The sequence below is a fragment of the Pinus tabuliformis genome, chromosome 1_2 (assembly GCF_031772625.1).
Source record: "Pinus tabuliformis cultivar Carrire ecotype Pingquan chromosome 1_2, CPIR1, whole genome shotgun sequence".
Lineage (NCBI taxonomy): Eukaryota > Viridiplantae > Streptophyta > Pinopsida > Pinales > Pinaceae > Pinus > Pinus tabuliformis.
Genome location: NC_142298.1, coordinates 560543834 through 560566314, shown reverse-complemented (window position 1 = coordinate 560566314; position 22481 = coordinate 560543834). Strand labels below are relative to the sequence as shown.

General features: G+C 38.9%; 1 protein-coding gene and 1 pseudogene across 1 annotated transcript; both read left to right on the top strand.

Moving 5' to 3' along the window:
• The first annotated feature begins 1283 nt into the window (after positions 1 to 1283).
• On the top strand, positions 1284 to 2770 carry LOC149206831 (uncharacterized). Its single transcript, XM_089395589.1, has 2 exons — positions 1284 to 2345; positions 2506 to 2770. The coding sequence occupies exons 1-2, from the start codon at positions 1422 to 1424 to the stop codon at positions 2590 to 2592; spliced, it is 1011 nt and encodes a 336-aa protein (XP_089251715.1). The 5' UTR covers positions 1284 to 1421; the 3' UTR covers positions 2593 to 2770.
• Positions 2649 to 22481, top strand: part of LOC149206828 (putative pentatricopeptide repeat-containing protein At3g13770, mitochondrial pseudogene) — a 65236-nt pseudogene continuing 45403 nt past the window's right edge.

Below are 22481 nucleotides of genomic sequence, written 5' to 3'. Positions count from 1 at the left end.
TTTCCTTTAATTAAATTTTGGTTTCAATGAACTCTGACCGAAAGATTTTATCATCAATGCTTTTCTTGAAACAATAATTTTTATTAACAAAAACATGTATAGTCTCGAATAAACATGTCATTGTGCCACGATTTCATTTCTAACTTCACAAAACCCAAGACTCATGTTTTGCTTATTATTATTATTTTCAAATACATTTTGTCACAAAAACTCATAAAAAACTCATACACTTGTCATAGGCCACTTGGCTTTTTAATTTTATTTTTGAAATAAAAAATAAATTTTCTATTTTTCATTTTTTTTCACTATTACATATAACCACGAGTAATTAGTTTTTTCAAATATTTTAACGAATAAAAAAATTGTAATTTCATTTATGAAAAATAAAAAAAATCTTTATTTACAATAATCTCATAAATATTGCATTTTATAGAAAATTATAGCATTCCAAAGTCAATTACCTAAGGATTAACTAAAATTATTTTTACATAATTTAATTTTAAAATAATAAGCAAATTAAATGTATGATTTTATAAAGTCAATTACCTTTATTGCAAGGATTAACTAAAAAATGATTTTTACATAATTTAATTTTAAAATAATAAGCAAATTAAATGTATGATTTTTTGTTTGTTTGAGAGATTAGGCATTGTAATTATATAATTAGGTGTGCAGTTTTGTTTGTATTTTTTATAAGAAAAAAAAACAATTTGAATATTAAAACATGCCCCATATATATTTTGATAAGACAAAAAAATAGCAATTGAATATTTAAACATGTCATATATTATTATAATCTATTACGCTTTAGTATGCTTTATAATTGTTTTTGTTTGGTTAAGAGCTTGTATTTTTCGGATCTAAGGAAACAAGTTAACAACCCAAAACCCAAAGGCATGCGACAGGAAACAAGTTAACAACTCAAAACCCAGAGGCATCCGATAGGCTGTAGTATGCCCTATCACTATTTTTGCTTGGCTACGAACTCTTATTGAACAACCCAAAACCCAGAGGCATCTAGCAGGAAACAAGTTAACAACCCAAAACCCAGAGAGATCCGGCACGAGTGAAAGCAGCCTGCCCCTTACGGACCACCATCAAGTTATACCAGATGATGTGGTTTTTTGATGAGTCAGGTTGCATTAGTAAATATCGCTGGTTTAACAACTAAGTTATGATAAATTTTCCTACTTATGAAAAAAAATATCACACTCTACCCTTTAAAATAAAAATAACATGACAATTTGAAATAAAAATAATAACCTATTAACGAATATGTAAACAATATTTGCACTAAACAAATCTGAGCAATGAGATCAACCCGCAAGAGTATAAGGATGTTTTAATCCTTGGTACTCATTGAAGGACGAAGAAGTACTGTAAGCCTTTGGAATGTCAACTAAATGGCATTAACATAAACGATGATCATCTTCCTCCTTCCTTGCCCTCGTCTTGGTATATTCGGTATCTTCAGGTTTTCCAAAGGCTCTGTACTCAACAAGAGAAAGCTGTCTTATGCTCGACATTTAAGCGCCCTTCAGTGCAAACAAAAGCAAAGAAAAGCACTAATCTATAAAAGCGAAAACAATAGAAATTCTCGGGTTAAGCTTGGAAATGTGGTCTCCTGCAATTCCACGATCACGGGATATTGTCAAGAAGGAAGATTGGAAGATGCACGCCATGTGTTTGACAGAATGCCTCAGCGCGACGTTGTTTCGTGGACAGCAATGCTTACAGGATATGCCCAGAGCGGCAGGATGGACGAAGCTCGAACAATGTTCAACAACATGCCTGAGCGCAATGTTGTCTCATGGAATGCTATGATTAAGGGTTGCATACAGAATGGACGAATTGAGGAGGCTTTCGAACTGTTTAACAAAATGCCACAGCGGAATATGGTCTCTTGGACTACGATGATAGTTGGGTTTGGGTTCAAGGGAAAAACAGAGGATGCACGACATTTGTTTGACAGAATGCCTGAACGAGATTTGGTTTCATGGAATGCTCTGATCACCGCTTATGTGGAAAATGGCAGAATGGAGGATGCGCAAGATATGTTTGACAAAATGCCTGAGCGAAATGTAATTACGTGGACTGCAATGGTTTCAGGGTATTTTCAAATTGGTAGAATGAAGGATGCACGTTATATGTTTGACAAAATGCCTGAGCGAAATGTGATCTCCTGGACTGCGATGATTGCAGGATATGCCCAGAATGGCCACGGGGATAAAGCCTTGAGGCTCTTTTTGGAAATGCAGCAAACGTCAGTGAAACCAAATCTGTGTACTTTAACCAGTGGGGTAAACGCCTGTGCCAGTTTGGCGATACTAGAGCATGGATATCAGGTGCATGCCCTCACTATCATAATGGGATTGGATTTCGATGTCATTTTGCAAAATTCTCTTATTACGATGTATGCTAAATGTGGTAGTATTGATGATGCACAACGAGTTTTTGAACAAATGACTGAACGAGATATGGTATCCTGGAATGCTATGCTTGCAGGACATACTCAAAGTGGGAGGATGGAAGATGCTCACCATATGTTCGACAGAATGCCTGATCGAGATGTATTTTCATGGACTACCATGATTTCAGGATATTTTCAGAGTTACAGGATAGATGAAGCATGCTGCCTGTTTGAGAGGATGCCTAGCCAGGATGTTGTCTCGTGGACTGCAATGATTTCAGGATATGAGCAGACCAAGCAGGGCGAGGAAGCTCTTAGACTCTTTGTCCAAATGCAACGCACAGGCATGAAGCCAATTCAGCCAACCTTTACTAGTGCTATGAGTGCACTGGCTAGCCTAGCACTTTTAGGTACCGGCCAGCAGGTGCATGCTCATATTGTAAAATCAGAATTTGAGCTGGATGTCTGTGTTAATAATTCCGTTATTGCGATGTATGGTAAATGCGGAAGCATGGGGGATGCTGGCCAGGTTTTTGACAAAATGCCTGAGAGAGATGTAGTGTCATGGAATTCACTAATTGTAGGATTTGCCCAGCATGGGCATGGGAAGGTGGTGCTCGAACTCATAGAGCAATTTGAACAAACAGGCTTGGAACCCAATGGCATTACCTTTCTGGGTGTATTGTCCGCGTGTTCTCATGCTGGGCTAGTGAACGAAGGCTGGCAGTACTTTAATTCCATGATTCGAGAATATTGCATTACACCAAGAGCTGATCACTATGCTTGTATGGTGGATCTTCTTGCCCGTGCAGGACTTCTAAATGAGGCCTTGGATTTCATCCACAAGATGCCATTCAAACCCCATGCTGCTGTGTGGGGTGCCCTGCTTGGTTCCTGCAAAATCCATTCAAATGTGGATCTTGGTAAGTATGCAGCAGAACAACTTTTTGAGTTGGAACCACAAAATGCTACATCATATGTGGTGCTGTCAAATATGTATGCATTAGCTGGTAGGTGGGACGACGAAGCAAAGATAAGAACAATGAAGAAAGAGAAAATGGTCAGTAAAGTCCCCGGTTACAGCTGGATTGAGATACACAACAGGGTTCACACATTTATAGCCGGTGATATATTGCACCCTTAGATAGAGGAGATCTATGCAATGTAGAGATATTGACTCTGGAAAAAAACAAGGCAGGCTATATACTCAACTGAAACTGTATCCTGCAAGATGTTTACCAGAACGTACATGATGACAAAGCCGCACACTGAACAACCTTTATTACAGCCTAATAGAGGCGCTTATAGGTCAAGTAGGCGATGCAAAAAGAAGGGAAACTGAATGAAAGAAACAACTAATAGCAAGAAATTGGTTTTTGCTTTTTGGCTGATGGGCACACCACTTTGGACACATACTTGGATATCTGCGAATCTTTATGTTTCTTGTCATTGCCACACAACCACCGAAGATAGTTACCATGTATGCTAGATTTTTCAGAGGTATATATAAATACCTAAGCGAGTTGATAAGCATCCCTTCAAGTCCCAGTTGGTTCAATTTATTAGCGAGTTGATAAGCATCCCTTCAAGTCCCACTTGGTTCAATTTATTGCTCCAAAAAGAACCATCAAAACGTTTCTTTAAAAACTAGGAAAATTCTAGACTAGTTTTTCTTCATTTTTTGGGGTGCTATTGATTTCTAAAACCAGTTATAGCATATGATTATTGCTCTAGTTTTGTTATGCATTTCTCCTTGATCAATTACAGGACGATGTCATTCCAAGATTTGTTGCAAGTGCAGACATGCTAGAGAAATGACTATTTATGTCTTGTGATTTTGATGCAGAAGCAATGAAGATGTTTTAATCTATCTTCCCTCAATGACATTCAATCAATATCTCTGTCCCAAAGATGAGCATGTTTTACTGTTTTCTTTTTCATATTCAAATGTGGTTGGCGTGTTTTTTTCATTTTTTAACTCTTGCATCCTCTTCCTCTCTTAGCAACTATATTGGGAAAACCAAGTATATTAGATGAGAAATTGCTGTTTACGATTTTGGATATGTCTATCATAATTTTGAGAATATGCTATATTTCTGTTGAGGCTTTTTTTTGTTGAAATTCCAATGCAAGGGGGGATTTCTTAACATGATAATTACTTGTGAAGTTATAAAATGTTCTCTTGTTTTTCCTGTATTATTCATCAAGCAATTACCATTCAAGACAAGAAAATAAAGATCATAGTGCAAAAAGGCAAGAGAGACCAGAAATTAGGCTCCAAGCCAGGGCAAAACCCCACAAAGGGGAAAAACCCAACAACATTCCTTCTTTAATAGAATCAGATCAAAATGAGATATCCAAAACCAAAACCCAAAACTCCAAGTTCAGCCCTCCTCCAAGTCACCGCCAAAGTCAAAAGTCAACATAGGTCAAATTGGTCTTTTTGAAATTTCGCTCCTGAATTTTTGGGCCATCCTGAAATGTTGGGTCTGCAACTAGATCAGAACTTGTGTCTTTTTCTCACAGAAATTCTTCCTCTTGTGCAAGTTCTTCCTTCCCTTCTTCTTCGTCCCTTTTCTTCATTAGTTAGGTACAGAAGATATGTATGGTGATGATAATTGAGTGTCCTCCAAAGTGATCAAACTGTCCTCTTTATATATGTGTCCATGAGGTCGAATGGGTGGCTCTTGGAGGCGCAGGCCGACTTTCTCCCAAGGAGGGTTGACTTCACAAATTTGGTGGACTTTGACTCAATATAAATTTCTTCTTTTTTTCTTTACAAAAATCCAAATGGGACTTGACTCAAATACATTTCTTTTGACTCTATAAGCATGAAGAACATGCTTTGACCAAAATAAAATAATAATAATGAATATAATAAATATGATAAAAATTATATTTTATTACATTATGAAGACCGACACTAGTTACATTTTTCAACACTCCCTTTTAACTAGGGAGGTATTCATAATGACACAACAGGATACTCTCAAGTTGAAATATTCATATAAGAAAGGATCTGGATTGATAAGCATCAATGATGATTTACATCATCATAGCTAACATTGTCAAAATAGCAAGGCCTTGACTAACAAGTTCTATCTCACCAAGCAAAATGATTGGAGGCATAAATTTGGACACCACCGCCTCTCAGGCGCATACCCCACCCGAGTGTTCACTAGGTATGTCCTCATAGGACTATTTCCTAATCCATTGTCACAATATTTGACACTAGGAAATATCGGTCCTCAAGACTATTCTTATCTTGGATTAATGTACTTGACTTACAACAGTTAGTCCTGGTCAAAGTACAAATCCTCAAAGAATATCAGTCCTAGATGCTTATCCAATCCACCATTCTCCTTACCAGTGCCTTTACTAGGCTTACGACTGTTAGCCCTAGCCATAGTACATGACACATGGAGAATACTGTTAAAATTGGCAACTAGGGCCAAACTCCATGTGGGTCATCTTATTTATGGAAGCTGATATTTTTTTTGGATCCCTCTCATCGAGAGGTGTAGGATTGATCTAAAGATCATCCGATTCCGATAACTATTCATGGAGTTATGAATTTATTTGTGTTATAAGACAATTCGTCAAGGTCGGCCAACAACCAAATAAACCCCTCATATGCTCAACGTTTTAGTATAAAAGGAGATGACTTGAGAGTCATTTTACACACAACTTTTCTCTTGATTTCTCTCTACTTGTCTTGGGTTTTAGTGTGAGAGAAATCTAGGAGGAAATAGCCCTAACGCAATCCTAAGGAGGATGCCCTAACACAGTCCTAAGGAGGATGATCTAGCTCTCAACGTAGTTATGGAGGAGAGATCTAAACGCTGCCCTATGGATAAGAGCTAACACTGCCCTATGGATAAGAGCTAACACTGCCCTTTGGAGAAGCCCTAACATAACCTATGAAGAGGTATACACAGTCAAGAAGGGAAGCAATGTAAGCCCTCAACACAGATTAGAAAAGGGTCTCTACCCTAGATGGATGCCCTAGAACCTTAACGCAGTCTATGGAAGAATGAAAGCCCTAACCGCAGCAAAGGATAGGCTTGCTGTAACAAACCACAATCCCTTATACACCTACAGGTCTACGTTAAGGTTAATAAGGAGGGCGTAAGGGCTAGTTGTGACTGTTGGGGTATAACAAGCCAATGTGTAGTTTAAGAACGCTGGGGAAGGGTGATCATAGCCTTGGGACAAAAGTTGTGAAGGCTGTCCAAACAACTATTAGAATACCCTTACTAGTCCAGCAATGTGGCAATCAGAGAATCCCCTAACAGTGAACTGATGTAAGTGCAGCAACATGATATAATAAGGTGTGACAACATTGTAATAAAGGTGCAGCATGTAAGGGACAACAAGCATGCAAGGTACAACAAACAAACAATTGGGATAGCAGCAAGACATGGTGCTGCAATAGCAATTGCGACAGCAGTATGGTAAGCAAGGTGCAACAAGCACATGGTCGCAAAACAAGGTGCAACAATGGCACATGATGCAATATAGTGATGGGTACTGTCATGATTGATGAAGCGTGATAAGATGCAGCACTGTGATGATGGGTGCAGCATGGTGCACCACGGTGAGGTGTAGCATGATGACAAAATGCAACACGATGATAGGTGAAGGAGTCACCTTGGAGAATCAGTTGAAGCAGCATGTCTTCAACTGATCTCATGTATAATCTTCTTAGAGATGATCTATGCTGTTATCTAGATAAGTCAAAGTGTTGACTTTTGTTGTGAATGTGCTATCTCTCTCTCTCTCTTTGTTGAACTATTGAAGAACATATAAGAAGAATTGATCAAGGGTTTCCCCACATTGGGGTTTGTCCATGGCTAGCGCCACATCTTGTATCCTCTTGTCTTGGCTAGTCTTCTGCGATTTATGTTTATGTTCTATCCGCAGTTTACTTTAATGCTGATGTGATTGCTAATCTGGAAAAGATATTGAGCTAACTGTGAAAATTAAAATAAATTTCTCTAAGCATAGAACATACCTAAAATTAACATGGTATCAGAGGTGAGGTGAAGACAAAGCCCAAGCAAGAGTGAAAGAGCAATCACTGAAGACAATTGGGAAAGAACAAAAGGATCAGTGGATTCCTCATCCCTCTGCAAATTCACCAAGGGTGAAATCGAAGCAGAGAACATTATCAGAATGGCGTAGCAGAAGCTTCTAATAGTCTACCTAAATTTCACTTCAATGGGAAGTTCGGATCTAAGGGTTAAAGGAAAGGCAGAAGCCTTGGTTGCAATAAGTTCGGCGATTATGCGAAGGAGTGTCCGAATGGTAAGGACACATCACTTGATGATGATAACAATCATTCTAGGGACATCTTCAATGATTAGAGGAATGACAGGTAATGTAGGTAACGGCCGAATCTTCAAAGAAGCAAGAAACCCCAGGTATGAAGAATCAAATGTTGTTTCTGATAAGATAAAGAAGCGTTATCTTGTATTGGCCCTCTCCTTTAGTTTCTTTGGGAATCTGGCTTATTGATTGTAGTGCTCCAAAGCACTTCAACGGATAGAAGGGTGCTCTCTCTAATTTGGTAGAGATAGAAACAATCGTGGGATTATACTTGGAGCCGATGCCACCTATCCTGGAAAGGGTGTAGGAAATGTTACCCTTCAATTGAATGAGGGTAACCCAATTCATTTACAGAATCTCTTTTATGTACCTGATTGCAAGAAGAACCTGGTGTCCATTTCGACAATGGAAATCAAAGGCTAGGGTGGCATTCATCGATGGAAAGGTATGTGTTTGAAAATGAGATTTTCAAAGATGCTTTTTCTCATGGGTTCAGGGTTGGCAATTTGTATCAAGTTGCAGGATGGTCCATTGGGGATCATGTCAATTGATATATCTCATCTATAGCACCGGAGGTCTACTTATTATGGGACCCTACCCGATGTGAGTCAGATGGTGACAGGGATGCCCGAATTCAAGAAGAGAATGAACGTACATGTCCGAGATGTACCGAATGAAAATCTTACAAGAGGACCATTCCCCTTGTGTAGCAGGTCCATAGGTTTGGAGCAACCTGAGGAGTTTGAGATTCATGATCGAGAATCTCATGTATACAGGTGGAAGAAAGCCCTCTATGGCTTGAAGCAAAACACCCCGGGCATAGTATGAGAGGATTGATAGATGTCTAATGAAGCTGAGATTCACTAGGAGTGAAACCGATTCAAACCATTGCTCGAAGGTTGTGGATGATAGACCTCTCATACTGACACCTTCTAAGGACGACCTATTTTTGACAGGTGCAGACCCTCTCATTTGCAGAAGTAAGAGGGAGTTGGATTTCGGATGTGGAACGGTAAACTGCAAGCCCGTGACTACCTCGAGGATCTTAACTTTCAAGAAGTTATATGGTAGTGATGCCGGACCAGATTTGGGAAATGCCTTTGAGTTTCATAAACTCATTCACATTGATGTTCTTGGTGAACTTCCGTCCGGACATATGTTTTGCAGTTAGCATGATGAGCTCATATATGGTTGAGCCTCATTGGATTGGTGCCAAGAATCTTCTTAGATATCTTTGGGGCACAATCTCTCATGAATTGAGATACACTATTGGAAATGTGAAGCTGCATGACTATTCGAATGCTGACTAGGCAAGCAGTGTGGATGATCGCAAGAGCACTTCTGAGTGCTGGTTCTCTTTGGATTCTGCTTCGATATCATGGATGAGCAAGAAGCAGAAGTCGGTTGCCTTAAGCACCGCCAAGACCGAATACATAGCTACGAGTATGATCTCGTATGAAGCTGCCTGGTTGTGGAAGCTCTTCAGTGAGCTGTTTGTACACATGATGGATACCACCGTGATCTTCTATGTCAACCAGGGGGGATTCGATTATTGAGGAATCTCGTATTCTATGATTGCTCTAGCAGATAGACATCAAATACTACCTTATCAGGGATATGGTATGTCGATGAGCGAGGAGGCTCCATCGCATTGAGACTGATGTACAGGTCGCAAACATTCTGTCAAAGCCCCGGGGAAAGGTCAAATTTGTGACTTTCCCTAACGACTTGGAGTCGTTGAGAGACCCTCTTATGAGGGTCCTGCATGTTGCATGCATTGAAGCTCTGGGAGCTCCGGGAGGCTTGGGGTACTTACTGGAGCAACACGTGACCCTTAGGGCGACTCACCCTCCCCTAATGGTGTGTTGTATACAGGGTGAATGGCTCAACCTTCCCCTGTGATACCCTGAGGCGACTTAGGGATAGGATGATTGGTTCTCCTGTCGAGGCATCCTACCCATGCAGTCTAGGACTCATGGGAAGTACCTCTCATCTGATCAATGAGCAGGGAAATGGGGTTAGGGACCATAGTAGTATTATCGATGGACGCATCGTTGTATCTACCGTACTCCCTATGCTAGGATGACCTTCATTGATTTGGGATCAGTATGAGTGGTTTGAGACACTTTCTTGTGATATTGATCTGGAACTAATAAAACTAACTTCGGGTCCGTAGAGAATGGTATGAGACATTCTTGAGCAATTCTTCTTCTTCATGGTTCAGGAGAGCAGAGCAGAGCAGTGCAGTGCAGGGCACTAACATATGGATCAGCGGATGGAGTTCTCCCTAGTTGAGAGGGAGCGTTAAAATTGGCAATTAGGGCCAAATTCCATATGGGTCATCTTATTTATGGTAGTCGATATTTTTCTTGGATCCCTCTCATCGAGAGGTGTAGGATTGATCTAAAGATCATTCGATTCCGATAAGTATTCATGGAGTTATGAATTTATTTGTGTTATAAGGCAATTCGTCAAGGTCGGCCAACAACCAAATAAACCCCTCATATGCTCAATGTTTTAGTATAAAAGGAGATGACTTGAGAGTCATTTTACACACAACTTCTCTCTTGATTTCTCTCCACTTGTCTTGGGTTTTAGTGTGAGAGAAATCTAGGAGGAAGTAGCCCTAACGCAGTCCTAAGGAGGATGCCCTAACACAGTCCTAAGGAGGATGATCTAGCTCTCAACGCAGTTATGGAGGAGAGATCTAAACACTGCCCTATGGAGAAGCCCTAACGCTGCCCTATGGAGAAGAGCTAACGCTGCCCTATGGAGAAGCCCTAACATAACCTATGAAGAGGTATACACAGTCAAGAAGGGCAGCAATGTAAGCCCTCAATGCAGATTAGAAAAGGGTCTCTACCCTAGATGGATGCCCTAGAACCTTAACGCAGTCTATGGAAGAATGAAAGCTCTAACCGCAGCAAGGGATAGGCTTGCTGTAACAAGCCGCAGTCCCTTGTACACCTGCATGTCTACGTTAAGGCTAATAAGGAAGGCGTAAGGGCTAGTTGTGACTGCTGGGGTATAACAAGCCAACGTGTGGTTTAGGAATGCTGGGGAAGGGTGATCATAGCCTTGGGACAGAAGTTGTGAAGGCTGTCCAAACAGCTGTTAGAATACCCTTACCAGTCCAACAATGTGGCAATTAGAGAATCCCCTAACAGTGAACTGATGTAAGTGGAGCAGCATGATATAATAAGGTGTGACAACATTGTAATAAAGGTGTAGCATGTAAGGGACAACAAGCATGCAAGGTACAACAAGCAAACAATTGGGACAACAGCAAGATGTGGTGTTGCAATAACAATTGGGACAGCAACAAGACATGGTGCTGCAATAGCAATTGGGACAACAGCAAGACATAGTGCTGCAATAGCAATTGGGACAACAACAAGACATGGTGCTGCAATAGCAATTGGGACAGCAGCAAGACATAGTGCTGCAATAGCAATTAGGACAGCAGCAAGACATGGTGCTGCAATAACAATTGGGAGTCGGGACAGCAGTATGGTAAGCAAGGTGCAGCAAGCACATGGTGGCAAAACAAGGTGCAACAATGGCACATGATGGTACATGATGCAGTACAGCGATGGTTACTGTCATGATTGTTGAAGCATGATAAGATGCTACATTGTGATGATGGGTGCAGCACGGTGAGGTGCAGCATGATGACGAGATGCAACACGATGATAGGTGAAGGAGTCACCTTGGAGAATCAGTTGAAGCAACATGTCTTCAACTGATCTCATGTATAATCTTCTTAGAGATGATCTATGCTCTTATCTAGATAAGTCAAAGTGTTGACTTCTGTTGTAAATGTACTATCTCTCTCTCTCTCTGCTGAACTATTGAACAACATATAAGAAGAATTGATCAAGGGTTTCCCCACATTGGGATTTGTCCCTGGCTAGCGCCACATCTTGTGTCCTCTTGTCTTGGTTTGTCTTCTGCGATTTATGTTTATGTTCTATCTGCAGTTTACTTTAATGCTGATGTGATTGCTAATCCGGAAAAGATATTGAGCTAACTGTGAAAATTAAAATAAATTGCTCTTAGCATAGAACATACCTAAAATTAACAAATACAGTGTCCACCATCACTCCTCAACCAAGGAGGAGATATCCACAAGCCTAAGCTTGTCTAAACTAATACTTATCCTTTTTCCAAGAAAAGGAACTTCATCAATACATCGACTACTTGTTCTTTCGTGGAGATTTGTTGTAGCTTCTTGGCTCCTATCTACATCACATCATAATGAGCTTCGACCTTCCTAGTTCTCCAACATGTCATCAAGTAGTTCGTCAAACACCTTATGGAGCCAAACTTCTTCACAACTGATTGCACAAGCCTTCACATCTTTCTTTGTATTGCAACAAAATTCTGCTTATGCTCTTCCAAGAAATCATATCAGCTTCTAAACATCAGTAATATCTTTATCAGCATTAGTACTGTCAACTCAATCAATGTGTTCCAAAATTGAACCAATCAAAGCGCCCTCTTTCCGACTGAAGTGGGTGAACTTCTTTTTATTAAGCCTTGTTTTTCATGTTGCCATATAATTGACTTCTTTGATGCATACTTCAAACTGCTTTCTTCTTGTCTTTGTGCTTTGCTACGTTCTTTCAATTCTTCCATCTATTAGTCAAGCTTAGATAGATCTTGTCTTGACCTACAACCTTTATTAGAAGACTATGAAAGAACAAAAGGCAAAGTGCATAGACAAAATAGCAACAATAATAATTAAAGAAAGGAGGTGTAGAATACTTATCTTTTTGAGGGTCAACTCTCTCTTAATCTTGGACCTTTTCATCAACCTTGTCCTCACATGATGTCATTCCTGTCATACTCAAGAGTGAGGTTTTATTTTTACAGTGGAAACAATTAGTTAGGGTTTTTGTTCCTAGGGTTTTCTCACTCAAACCTTTGGGGTTTACAAACCCTAGAATCTCCTTTTGTCGTTTAAGAATAGCAAATTCTAAAAGCGTACTAATGCAAACCCTAGGAATGTCATTAGCAAGCTCTCTATACGTGAGATGGAATTCATTTCATTCCTTGATTTCATAAACCTCATCTTTGTATATAAGGACAGACTTCAAATGCTAACATGCCAACGATCCAATGTTTCTACACGGACCTCTTTTATAATACAATACTATTTATCAAGAGAGCATTCAATCGTTAGCTTAGTATTATAAGTACTATAGTTGACACGCGCAAAAAATTATACGTACCTCATTTTAAACTTTACCAGTCCAACCTTGCAAAGGTCCAGTCCTTTGACATTTCTTCAGTTGACATGTATCTTTTTGCTCCAACATAGATATTTTAGATATGGCAAGAGTTCAGTGAATCAGATAGGTCAGCTTTAATGGCGTAATAGGTCCTTCTTTTATGTATTGGAAGTGAGTCTCGGTAACATAGGTGCTTCACATACTTGTGCTTCATAGAGATAAGTTTCATAAACCTTCAGATATCTAGTCATAGTTCTTCCACAAAAACTGATACAGTTCGGATGTTATATGTTCGGACTTAATATTTTCTTCATAACTCGGATTTGTGTACTGACTTTAGAGCTCTTAATCCTCGGAATTGTCACACAACTTTTGCAGATTCTCAATGTAAACGCTCTTCATCAAGTATTTGGTTTTCCATTACAAGGGAATTCAGATCATTACAACTTCAACCCAGAATTTGGATCATACTTCAATAGCTTCTTAGATCACATGACTCAGTACCACAGGTTCGGTTATTATGTGCCATAGAAATGAGCTTCCTTATGCACAGTTCTTTCGTAGTAAGTCGTTCCTTTTCCATAGAGTTTACGTATCCCAGACTTTCAGTCCTGTAGTATAGAGTTGATCATAGAATTTTCGTTTCGTCTTGCACAAAGGTATACTGCAGAGGAGCTCAGTCCTTCAGAGAGATATGTCAGAGATAAGTTTTGTTTCCTTGGCTTGCTTTATATGCCTTTGAAATCATCACTCGTACTGTTATATGCATCAGAGGTCTCAGGTTCCATAGAGGCCTTTACTTCAGATTTTTATGTTTGATTAACTTCCAAAGTCCGTTGAGCAAGTAACCTAGTCTTTAGTCCTCAAAAGTAGTCTTATTTTCTTGAATCTGTAGTAGAGATTATGAGTGTTAGTTATTTCAGACCTTCACATATAAATTCCGTTCTTTGCATAGAGTAATGTCCCTCAGAGCTCGCATATAATCATAGAATACAGTGCATATAATCATAACACTCAAATTTTCACAGGAAAAACTTTTCATTTGATTATTCAGAAATTTTTTGGACACCTTATATAGTTTTAGTCCTTGAATTGTTGTTTCTAGGTGTCATTTTGGATGTCTTGAATCTCAGAAATATGTTACCACAGTGAGCTCCACAGTAAGCTTTGGATGTCTCAGAGAAATGTTGCCACAGTAGTTCGGATGCCACAGAGGATATGCTGCCTTTCTGTAGCTTGCGTCATAGAGATAATATGTGTCTTGTATCCACAGGAACTCGTACCATGGAGAGATATGTCAACATAGAAACTTTTGTCAGAGAGAAATATGTCATGTCACAGAAAACTTGCGTCACAGAGAATTGACATTGCCACAGAGACTTGCATTACATGTCCACAGGAGCTCGGATTATCATAACAGAACTTGCATTGTATCTCTACAGGAATTCACATCATCTTTATATAACAGAAACTTCACATTATATACAACACTTGCATTATATATATAGGAGCTGAACTTGTATCATGTACAGGAACAAAAATCGCATCATATTAAGCATGAGTCTTCGTGTATTATAGATAATGTATGCCTCAAAATTTTGTTGATATACCTCAGATACTTTCTCATGTGCCTCAGAAGCTTTAAGCCACACTTAGTCTTGATTAGAGCTTCTTCAATGGTGCTCCTGCCTTCACCATAGCTCTGTTTCCATGTTGAAATTCCAATGCAAGGGGGAATTTTTTAACATGATAATTACTTGTGAAGTTATTTAATGTTCTTCTTTTGATTTTCCTTTATTTTCATCAAGCAATTACCATTCAAGACAAGAAAATAGAGATCATAGTGCATAAACGAAAAGAGGCACCAGAAATTAGGATCCAAGCCAGGGCAAAACCCCACAAGGGAGGAAACCCAACAACAATCCTTCTGTTATAGAATAAGATCAAAATGAGATATCCAAGACCAAGACCAAGACCAAGACCCAAAACTGCCACCAAAACACCAAGTTCGGCCCTCCTCCAAGTCACCTCCAAAGTCAAAAGTCAACATAGGTGAAATTGGGTTTCCTGAAATTTCGTTCCTGAATTTTCGGGCCTTCCTGAAATCTCGATCTTGAAATTTTGGGTCTGCAACTAGATCAGGACTTTGGCCTTTTTCTCACAGAAATTCTTCCTCTTGTGCGAGTTCTTCCTTCCCTTCTTCGTCCCTTTTCTTCATTAGTTAGGTGCAGAAGATATGTATGATGATGATAATCGAGTGTCCTCCAAAGTGATCGAACCGTCCTCTATATATATCTGTCCAGGAGGTGGACTGGGTGGCTCTTGGAGGCCCAGGCCGACTTGACAATTTTGGTGGATTTTGACTCTATAAAATTATTTTTCTTTTCTTTACAAACTAAGTCACCGGATTCGTCCTAAAGCCCCTGCGAATCCCGAATCCGGCGAATCTGACACGATTCGGTCCGGATTCGTGTCCGAATCACAGGACACGTTGTGTCCGTTTCAGACACGTCGTGTCCGAGGGCGTGTCGTGATTTTAGGACACGTGTCCGGTTTCCAAGACTCGCTAAGCTCAGCGCAGGAATGAAAAGGGCGTGTTTGCTCATTAAAATTGTCATTTGGCAAGTGATTTGTGCTGTTGGCAAGTTATTTGTGTTGTTGGAGCAAGGAGTAAAGCATTTTGGCAGCTTCATGATCAAGTCTAAGCCCTAGTATTGATATGCTATTCATGGTAATGTTAAATTCTTAAAGTAAAAGTGACATTCTCCTTAATCTTCATTTTCATCCTTTTACTTAAATTTTTAACATTACCATGAAATGACTCAGGATGTTTGAGAGCGGTTCCGACCTCATTGGATTTCATATGGAGAAAGTAGAATTTTAGATTTCATTCAAAATCCAGCAGACTTATCAGTTTTTCAGGATTTTAGGATTGGGGGATTGCAATGTTTCCATTGAATTTTGTCATGTATTAGGGTATGGAACTCGTATTTAATCAAGAGCACCAAACCAAGAGCTTCTGAATATGTCGCTCCCGCTCCCGTTTTCGCTCCCGCTCCCCGCTTTCGCTCCCGCTCCCAAGTAACACTGTTCCTGATGATATGGGTCTGGACACCACTGTTGAGTTGGCATTGGCCAACATGCATCTCAATGATCCAGTGCTAGAGCCTGTTAGGTTTGATGACTTAGAGGGGTCAACCTCCATACCAGCAGACGCAGAGGCGACTATGGATACAACGGAGTAGGAGGATGTAGAGGAGAGCAGTGGGGACCATGATGATGGGGACAATGATGCTAATTCTGATGCTAATTGATGCCTTGAGGCTTGTATACCTGTAGTTGTTTTATATTTTCTATTTCTATTTGTCATTGGCATTGCACCAACACTACCTATGTAACACATTTTGATTTGATGACTTAATGAGAAAACTACAGTTGTCAGTGTGTTTATCTTACTATCTTGTAGTTGTAAGTTGTCTTTCAGTTATGAATTATGAATCATAATTTAAATTTTTAATAGATTTATCATTTATGTGACCAGTACCACTGACATTTATTTGAATTTTGTATGTACTATGCATGCTAATAGCTATAGATGAAGATCTATGTTTGAAATCAATAAATTTGTATCATTAATTAAAATTTGTGTAAGAAATATGATAATATCTAATTTTTAATATATATGTATATTTTTTAAATATATATATATATATATTTTAATAAAATAATATATAACGTGTCCTGTTCCGGGGGGTCAGCGTGTCCGAATCCGACACCACGAATCTCGAATCCTACGTGTCCCGAATCCCCGTGTCAGGTGACTTAGTTTACAAAAGTCCAAATGGGACTTGGCTCATATTCATTTCTTTGACTCAAAATATTTTTTTTTTCGACTCTATAAGCATGAAGAACATGCTTTGACCAAAATAAAATAATAATAATGAATATAATAAACATGATAAAAATTACACTTTTCAACATCTTGCTGATGGAAGTTAATAGCAAAACATGCAATTTAATATTTGGTCCTTCATTTCAAGAGAAAACTAGATTTTCTAACTTTATTTTTCTTAGATAGATGGCATAACAATATACATTGTGATTGTCTTTTGGATTAATCACATCATTGAGATTTGGTCAATGAATTTGAAAGACAATCTCATTATCAATATGGATCACAAAAGTCTAAGATCTAGCAATATACATTGTGCTTATTAAAATTTGTAATGTGGGTACTCTGAACTCCATTAATATTTTTTATTCTATGTCAGGCTAGTCATTTAGGTGCAAATATGGTGGGATGGCCGCATACTTCATCATTGTCTCTCAAATATCTCTCAGAGTTTCCACAATCTCATGCTTCATCTTCCTCATTTTAGATTTAAAAGCTAATATCTCTTCTGTCTTCAGAAATACTCCTCGAGGCCAGCCAACGCTTCATGAATCTCTTGTTTAAAAGTTGACATAATCAGAATGAAATTGCATCGTCCATGGGAGTCCTTGTGGTTTTGCTACATGGGCAACCTCCTGGACTCTCTTATAGACTGCTCAATGCTGGTTCAATCTTATTGTCTTTTCGGACTAGACGTGTCCCCTCTTTGGAAACAGAGGAGGGGTATACCATCAAAACCAATCAACTTCAGGTCAACAATTGTGGGACAGGCACCCTTTCTGGTTCACCGTTCTGCAACAGAGTGCTTTACAATTTGGCCCTTACCCTTCTTAGAGTTTTTGTCCGCTGTAAGCTTCCTGAACTAGAATTAAAAGCTCAAACCAGCTTAAAAAATTACAAGAAACAAACCATCTCAGGGCTTTTTTTGGAGACACTGTCTATCTCCTGTTTCGATCCCCACTTGTTGCCAATTCGGGGCAGTAATTGCAGGAGAGTGGAGGATCATCATGTGACTTAGACTTACAGGGGACTCCCAAGCCTTTCAGATTAATTATAACCTTTTTTTTGGGTGAAAAAGAGGGTGGCAAACTATTGCTTTTATTGCCATGTTCAAAAAGGGGGTAAAATAGTCCTCCCAGAAATTGAAGTATAATAAATCAAAATTACCTGGGGTATGAAAAGACCAAAATCATCACTCAGTTCATCATTCAACAAAACATAAAGGCACATTGCCTTGAGACAAGGGCAACATCATATCATCTATCAACAAAACTTAAAGGAACATTGCCTTGAGACAAGGGCCCCAAACAAAACCATATCATCATGATCCTGTATGGCATAGCAACGATATAACTCTTCAAGTACATGTGGCAACGGTATTTGGCTTTGTAGCCTCATTCTGTGGCTTGAGTCAATCAAATGTAGATGGTGGATCCTCCCCAACTAGCAGGCCCTGACCGTTTCCATCTTTAAAGGGCCTCTTGTGGTTGTAGTGTGTTAATATTTTATACATCCTCAGTGTTTGGTTTATGGTCATACGAGTGTTAGGGGGGCCTACTAGTCCATGTGACAGCCCTGGTCCAGAAAAATATATGTGGGATAGTCATCAAAGGACTATTTAACAATTTCTTTTAAAAATAAGCTGCAGCTGAGCTGGGCAGCATAGTAATACAAAAATTATGTTGTTTCTTAAAACAACTATCATAACCATCAAGTATTAATGTGTATTACATGGAAATCTAAATCATTTACCATAGAGGGTTTCAAAAAGTTTCTACCGATATAAACTCAAAAAAGAATCAAACCATTTCTACATAACATAAGAAGACTTGATACTAATAAAACACATGCTTGTCAAGTGCCTTATCTTAACCAATATTAGTAGAATGTGATTCCCGAATGCCCAAGTCTGTGTCTTCAAACATTTGATGGATTGTTCCATCTTCCTTAGGTTTATTAGGGATAGAATTCACTGACATTCTAAAATTAGAAGCAACAGATTGAGAGCCCCTATGAAGAGTACATACTATATTCCTCGACATTGAACACTGTGTGTTTAAGACTTGAATTTGGGGCTCTTGCAAGAGGGTGTCCATAATTACTGCATTTTGAGCATTATATTGGTGTTCATTTTCATGGACCTTAGTTGTTATTGAGAATGTGGATACCATGTTGCTAGTGATGATATATTCATGTCTGCTCAAAGCTTTGTTCATTTCCTGAATTTCCATGTAATCCATATTCCAAGGCTCCCACAACTGCCCAAATAGAGTATACACAACAACACCCAAACGGGAAACTTGGAGCTATCAAACATGAGGTGATGAACCAATCCTTTCTAGGCTTGAGGAAGAGGTGAGCAAAGAGTGGTCTTTAACGACAAGTCTAAGGTCCATTTCTTGGAGAGCTAGTATTGCCCAAAATACTATTCAAAACTTGGAATTGACATTAGGCCACCAAAGAAGGCTATTTGAAATTAGAAGGTTGAGATACCCAACCCCCCTACTATTAATGTTGTGAAACAATAACGAAACCACAAAGCTATTAGACACAAAGGTCTAGACTAGAGCCAATGCAACTGAGTTTGGAATCACAAGGTCCTATGGCAAAATAATTTGACCAACAATATAATACACCAATAGAGCTTTGATGAAAAAGCGTACTTGAGAATCCCACAAAATTGAAGGTGACATCCTCCAAAATTTCTTATCGATTATCGGTTTAGTGCTTGCCTCATAAGCCATAATCCCACCTTCCTCCTACATTAAGACTCCAAGTGCTTTAAAACGCTGCAAATGCATTAAGGGTGGTATGTGTGGAGATGTTGTAAGGGTGATGCACATTACATCTTGCCTTCAACTAAATAGTATAAACCCCTGCTTTGGTGAAATTATGTGCTTTAAAAACTTCGAATGTGGAAAATTGCAATTTATAACATAACTCATGATTCCAGGGGATAGCTTGGAAGAAAATTTTCCTTCTTTCTCTTAGAATTACTTTGTTCAATCTCAAGGCCTTGTTGGCAAGGGTGTATGCTTACCGATTTAGGTCCCCGAAAACATGAAAAAACTTAATATCCTCAAACTCTAGAAGCACTTTTTTATTCTAGCTATGAGATGTGCCAACTTGCTATTTTACGGGGTTTTCATATTGTTCATTAGACAATTATGGATGAGTCCCTAATAGCTATCAGAGTCTTAATACTAGATACATTCATGGATGTTAATCCTTGAAGGAAAGCATAACCCTCTACCTAGTTGTTTGTGGTTGTCCCTATATCCCATTCATAACTCAATTCTTGTTTCCCCTTAGGATCAAGGACGATTCACCCCCGTGCCTACCACCCCTAGGATTCAAGTTTTGACACTCCATCAAAGAAAAGAACAAAAATCTGTTTTTGCTTTTTTTTTTGCCACTCTTTGACGTCTTACTCCATTCTTATCTACCAATTAGAATGACATGAGGGTTTAAGGAGTGTTGACTTTGAAATGAAGCTCATCCCATAATGTTAAAATTGGCAACTAGGGCCAAACTCCACATGGGTCATCTTATTTATGACAATTGATATTTTTCTTGGATTCCTCTCTCCGAGAGATGTAGGATTGATCTAAAGATCATCCGATTTTGACATGTACAAATGAAGTTATGAATTTATTTTGATTATGGACAAATTGTCAAGGTCAGCTAGCAAACTCATGTAGGCTCAGAAGCCCAATAGTCATGTCTATTCATTCTTAATGTGAGCTTATAAATACATGATGCCTCCTCCTCATTTGGACACACTTCATCTTCACACATCTCTCTCTTCTTCTGGTTGGGTACAGATTTCTAGGCAGAGTCTCTCTCCACATGTGCAAAGGAAAGGACAATGATTTTCTGTTTTATCGTTGACCAGGTTTGACCAAATTTCCAAAAGACTGTTTTGGACTACGTTGACCAAGCGTTGACCTATTTTAGTGTGATTTTGGGTGGAGGACTTTTGTCCTAGCAGGTCGCAGATTTGGGCACAAGAACCGAGGCAATCTGGCCTCTATTTTGATCAGTGTTGATTGTACTGGGGCTAGTCACAGGGTTGATCTTTGTTGACCAGACTTTGACTTGGCAAAATTCAACTGTTTTGAGGGTTGTTTCATCTCGCTGTTTGGAGGCCGAAGTTGACTAAAGTTGACCGAATCTTTGAGGGTCAAATATGCCCTATTGACCAACGTTGACTTTTCTAGTTAGGGCTCTTTTGTTGCTGTTATAAATTATCAAAATTTGTAACTTGTACTATCTCTCTCTGCTGAACTATTGAAGACTACAAAAGATTTGGCCAAGGGTTGTCCCACATTGGGGTTTGTCCCTAGCTGGTGCCACATCTTGTGTCCTCTTGTCTTGGCTTGTCTTCTACTGTTTATGTTTATGTTCTATCAACATTTTACTTACATGTTTATGTGATTTCTAAACTGAAATTGATATTGGGCTCATAAAGAAATTGAAGTAAAATTGCTCTAAAGCATAGAACATACCATTGTTGCCTAAAATTAACACATAAGGATGTGTGTTAGGCACTCTTTCTCCTCACAATCATGCAACTACACCATAAGGCATTTCATTCCACAAATTTTGATGGCTTATGACATTAGACCTCCCACTTTTGCAGTTGTTATCCTAAGATTAACCAATTCCTATTGAAATATAGCTTTGTTACAGACCAACCAACTTTCAACAGATAAAGTTTGACATTGCTTGCCAAGCTGTCCTAAAAATATGTTTATGTATGAATGAACCTCTATAATATTTGAGCCATAAATTGAACATATCGCTCCAAGAGTTCGAAACTTATCCTATGAATGATCTTTTCCTAAGCACACTGCTAAGCCTGTGTAGTAAAAATGAAATCAAAGTACAAGTGACATTGGTTTTTGACCTCCAAATGTCATAAAGCATATGGTGAGGGCCATTGAATTCCCATTTTTGAAGATTCTTTCTAATTAGAAGCTTGCCATGAACCATTACCCAATAGAAAGTGTTGATCTTAGAGTAAAAAATTGCTATGCCAAACTTGCTTTCATATACTATAGAGTTTGGGGAGAGGTAGAGATATGATCTAGGCATGGTATCTACCTCTAACAATGTAATCTGATTGATCCTAGCCTCTACTATTTGATGCTAAATGATTGGACGAAGCACACCTTTAGGATAGTTAAGAACAATTGGGGCTAAAGGAGCCAGATTAGATGGAGATGAAATGGAGGACCAACCAATCCAAAAATTCACATCTTTTGACTAGAATAATATGCTAAACAAAGTTTTATGGCCTTGGTTTCCCATCCAAACATTTAAGAGGAAGAAGTTCATAATTTTGGTTAAATTGAGGAATTCCCATTATGATATCCCTCCAGATATTGATCATTTTACCATTAGTTGGGACCCAGGTAAGCTTGGATTCAATTTAAGGCATCACAACTCCGATTAATTCTTAGATATGTGCTCCCTTCTTGCTATCTAGCAGAGTGTCCAAACAATGCTCTTGATTTCCTTAAAAATGTTTTTTGAGGAAGGATTTCTTCCATCATTCTAACTTACCAAAGATTAATCTCTGAAGGATCTTTACTTTCATAGTCATATTCATAAT

Coding starts and splice junctions, on each gene's coding strand:
- LOC149206831 (XM_089395589.1), top strand. CDS start 1,422: ATGATCATCTTCCTCCTTCCTTGCCCTCGTCTTGGTATATTCGGTATC. Junction 2,346..2,505: donor TACTAGAGCATGGATATCAG/GTGCATGCCCTC, acceptor CTATGCTTGCAG/GACATACTCAAAGTGGGAGG.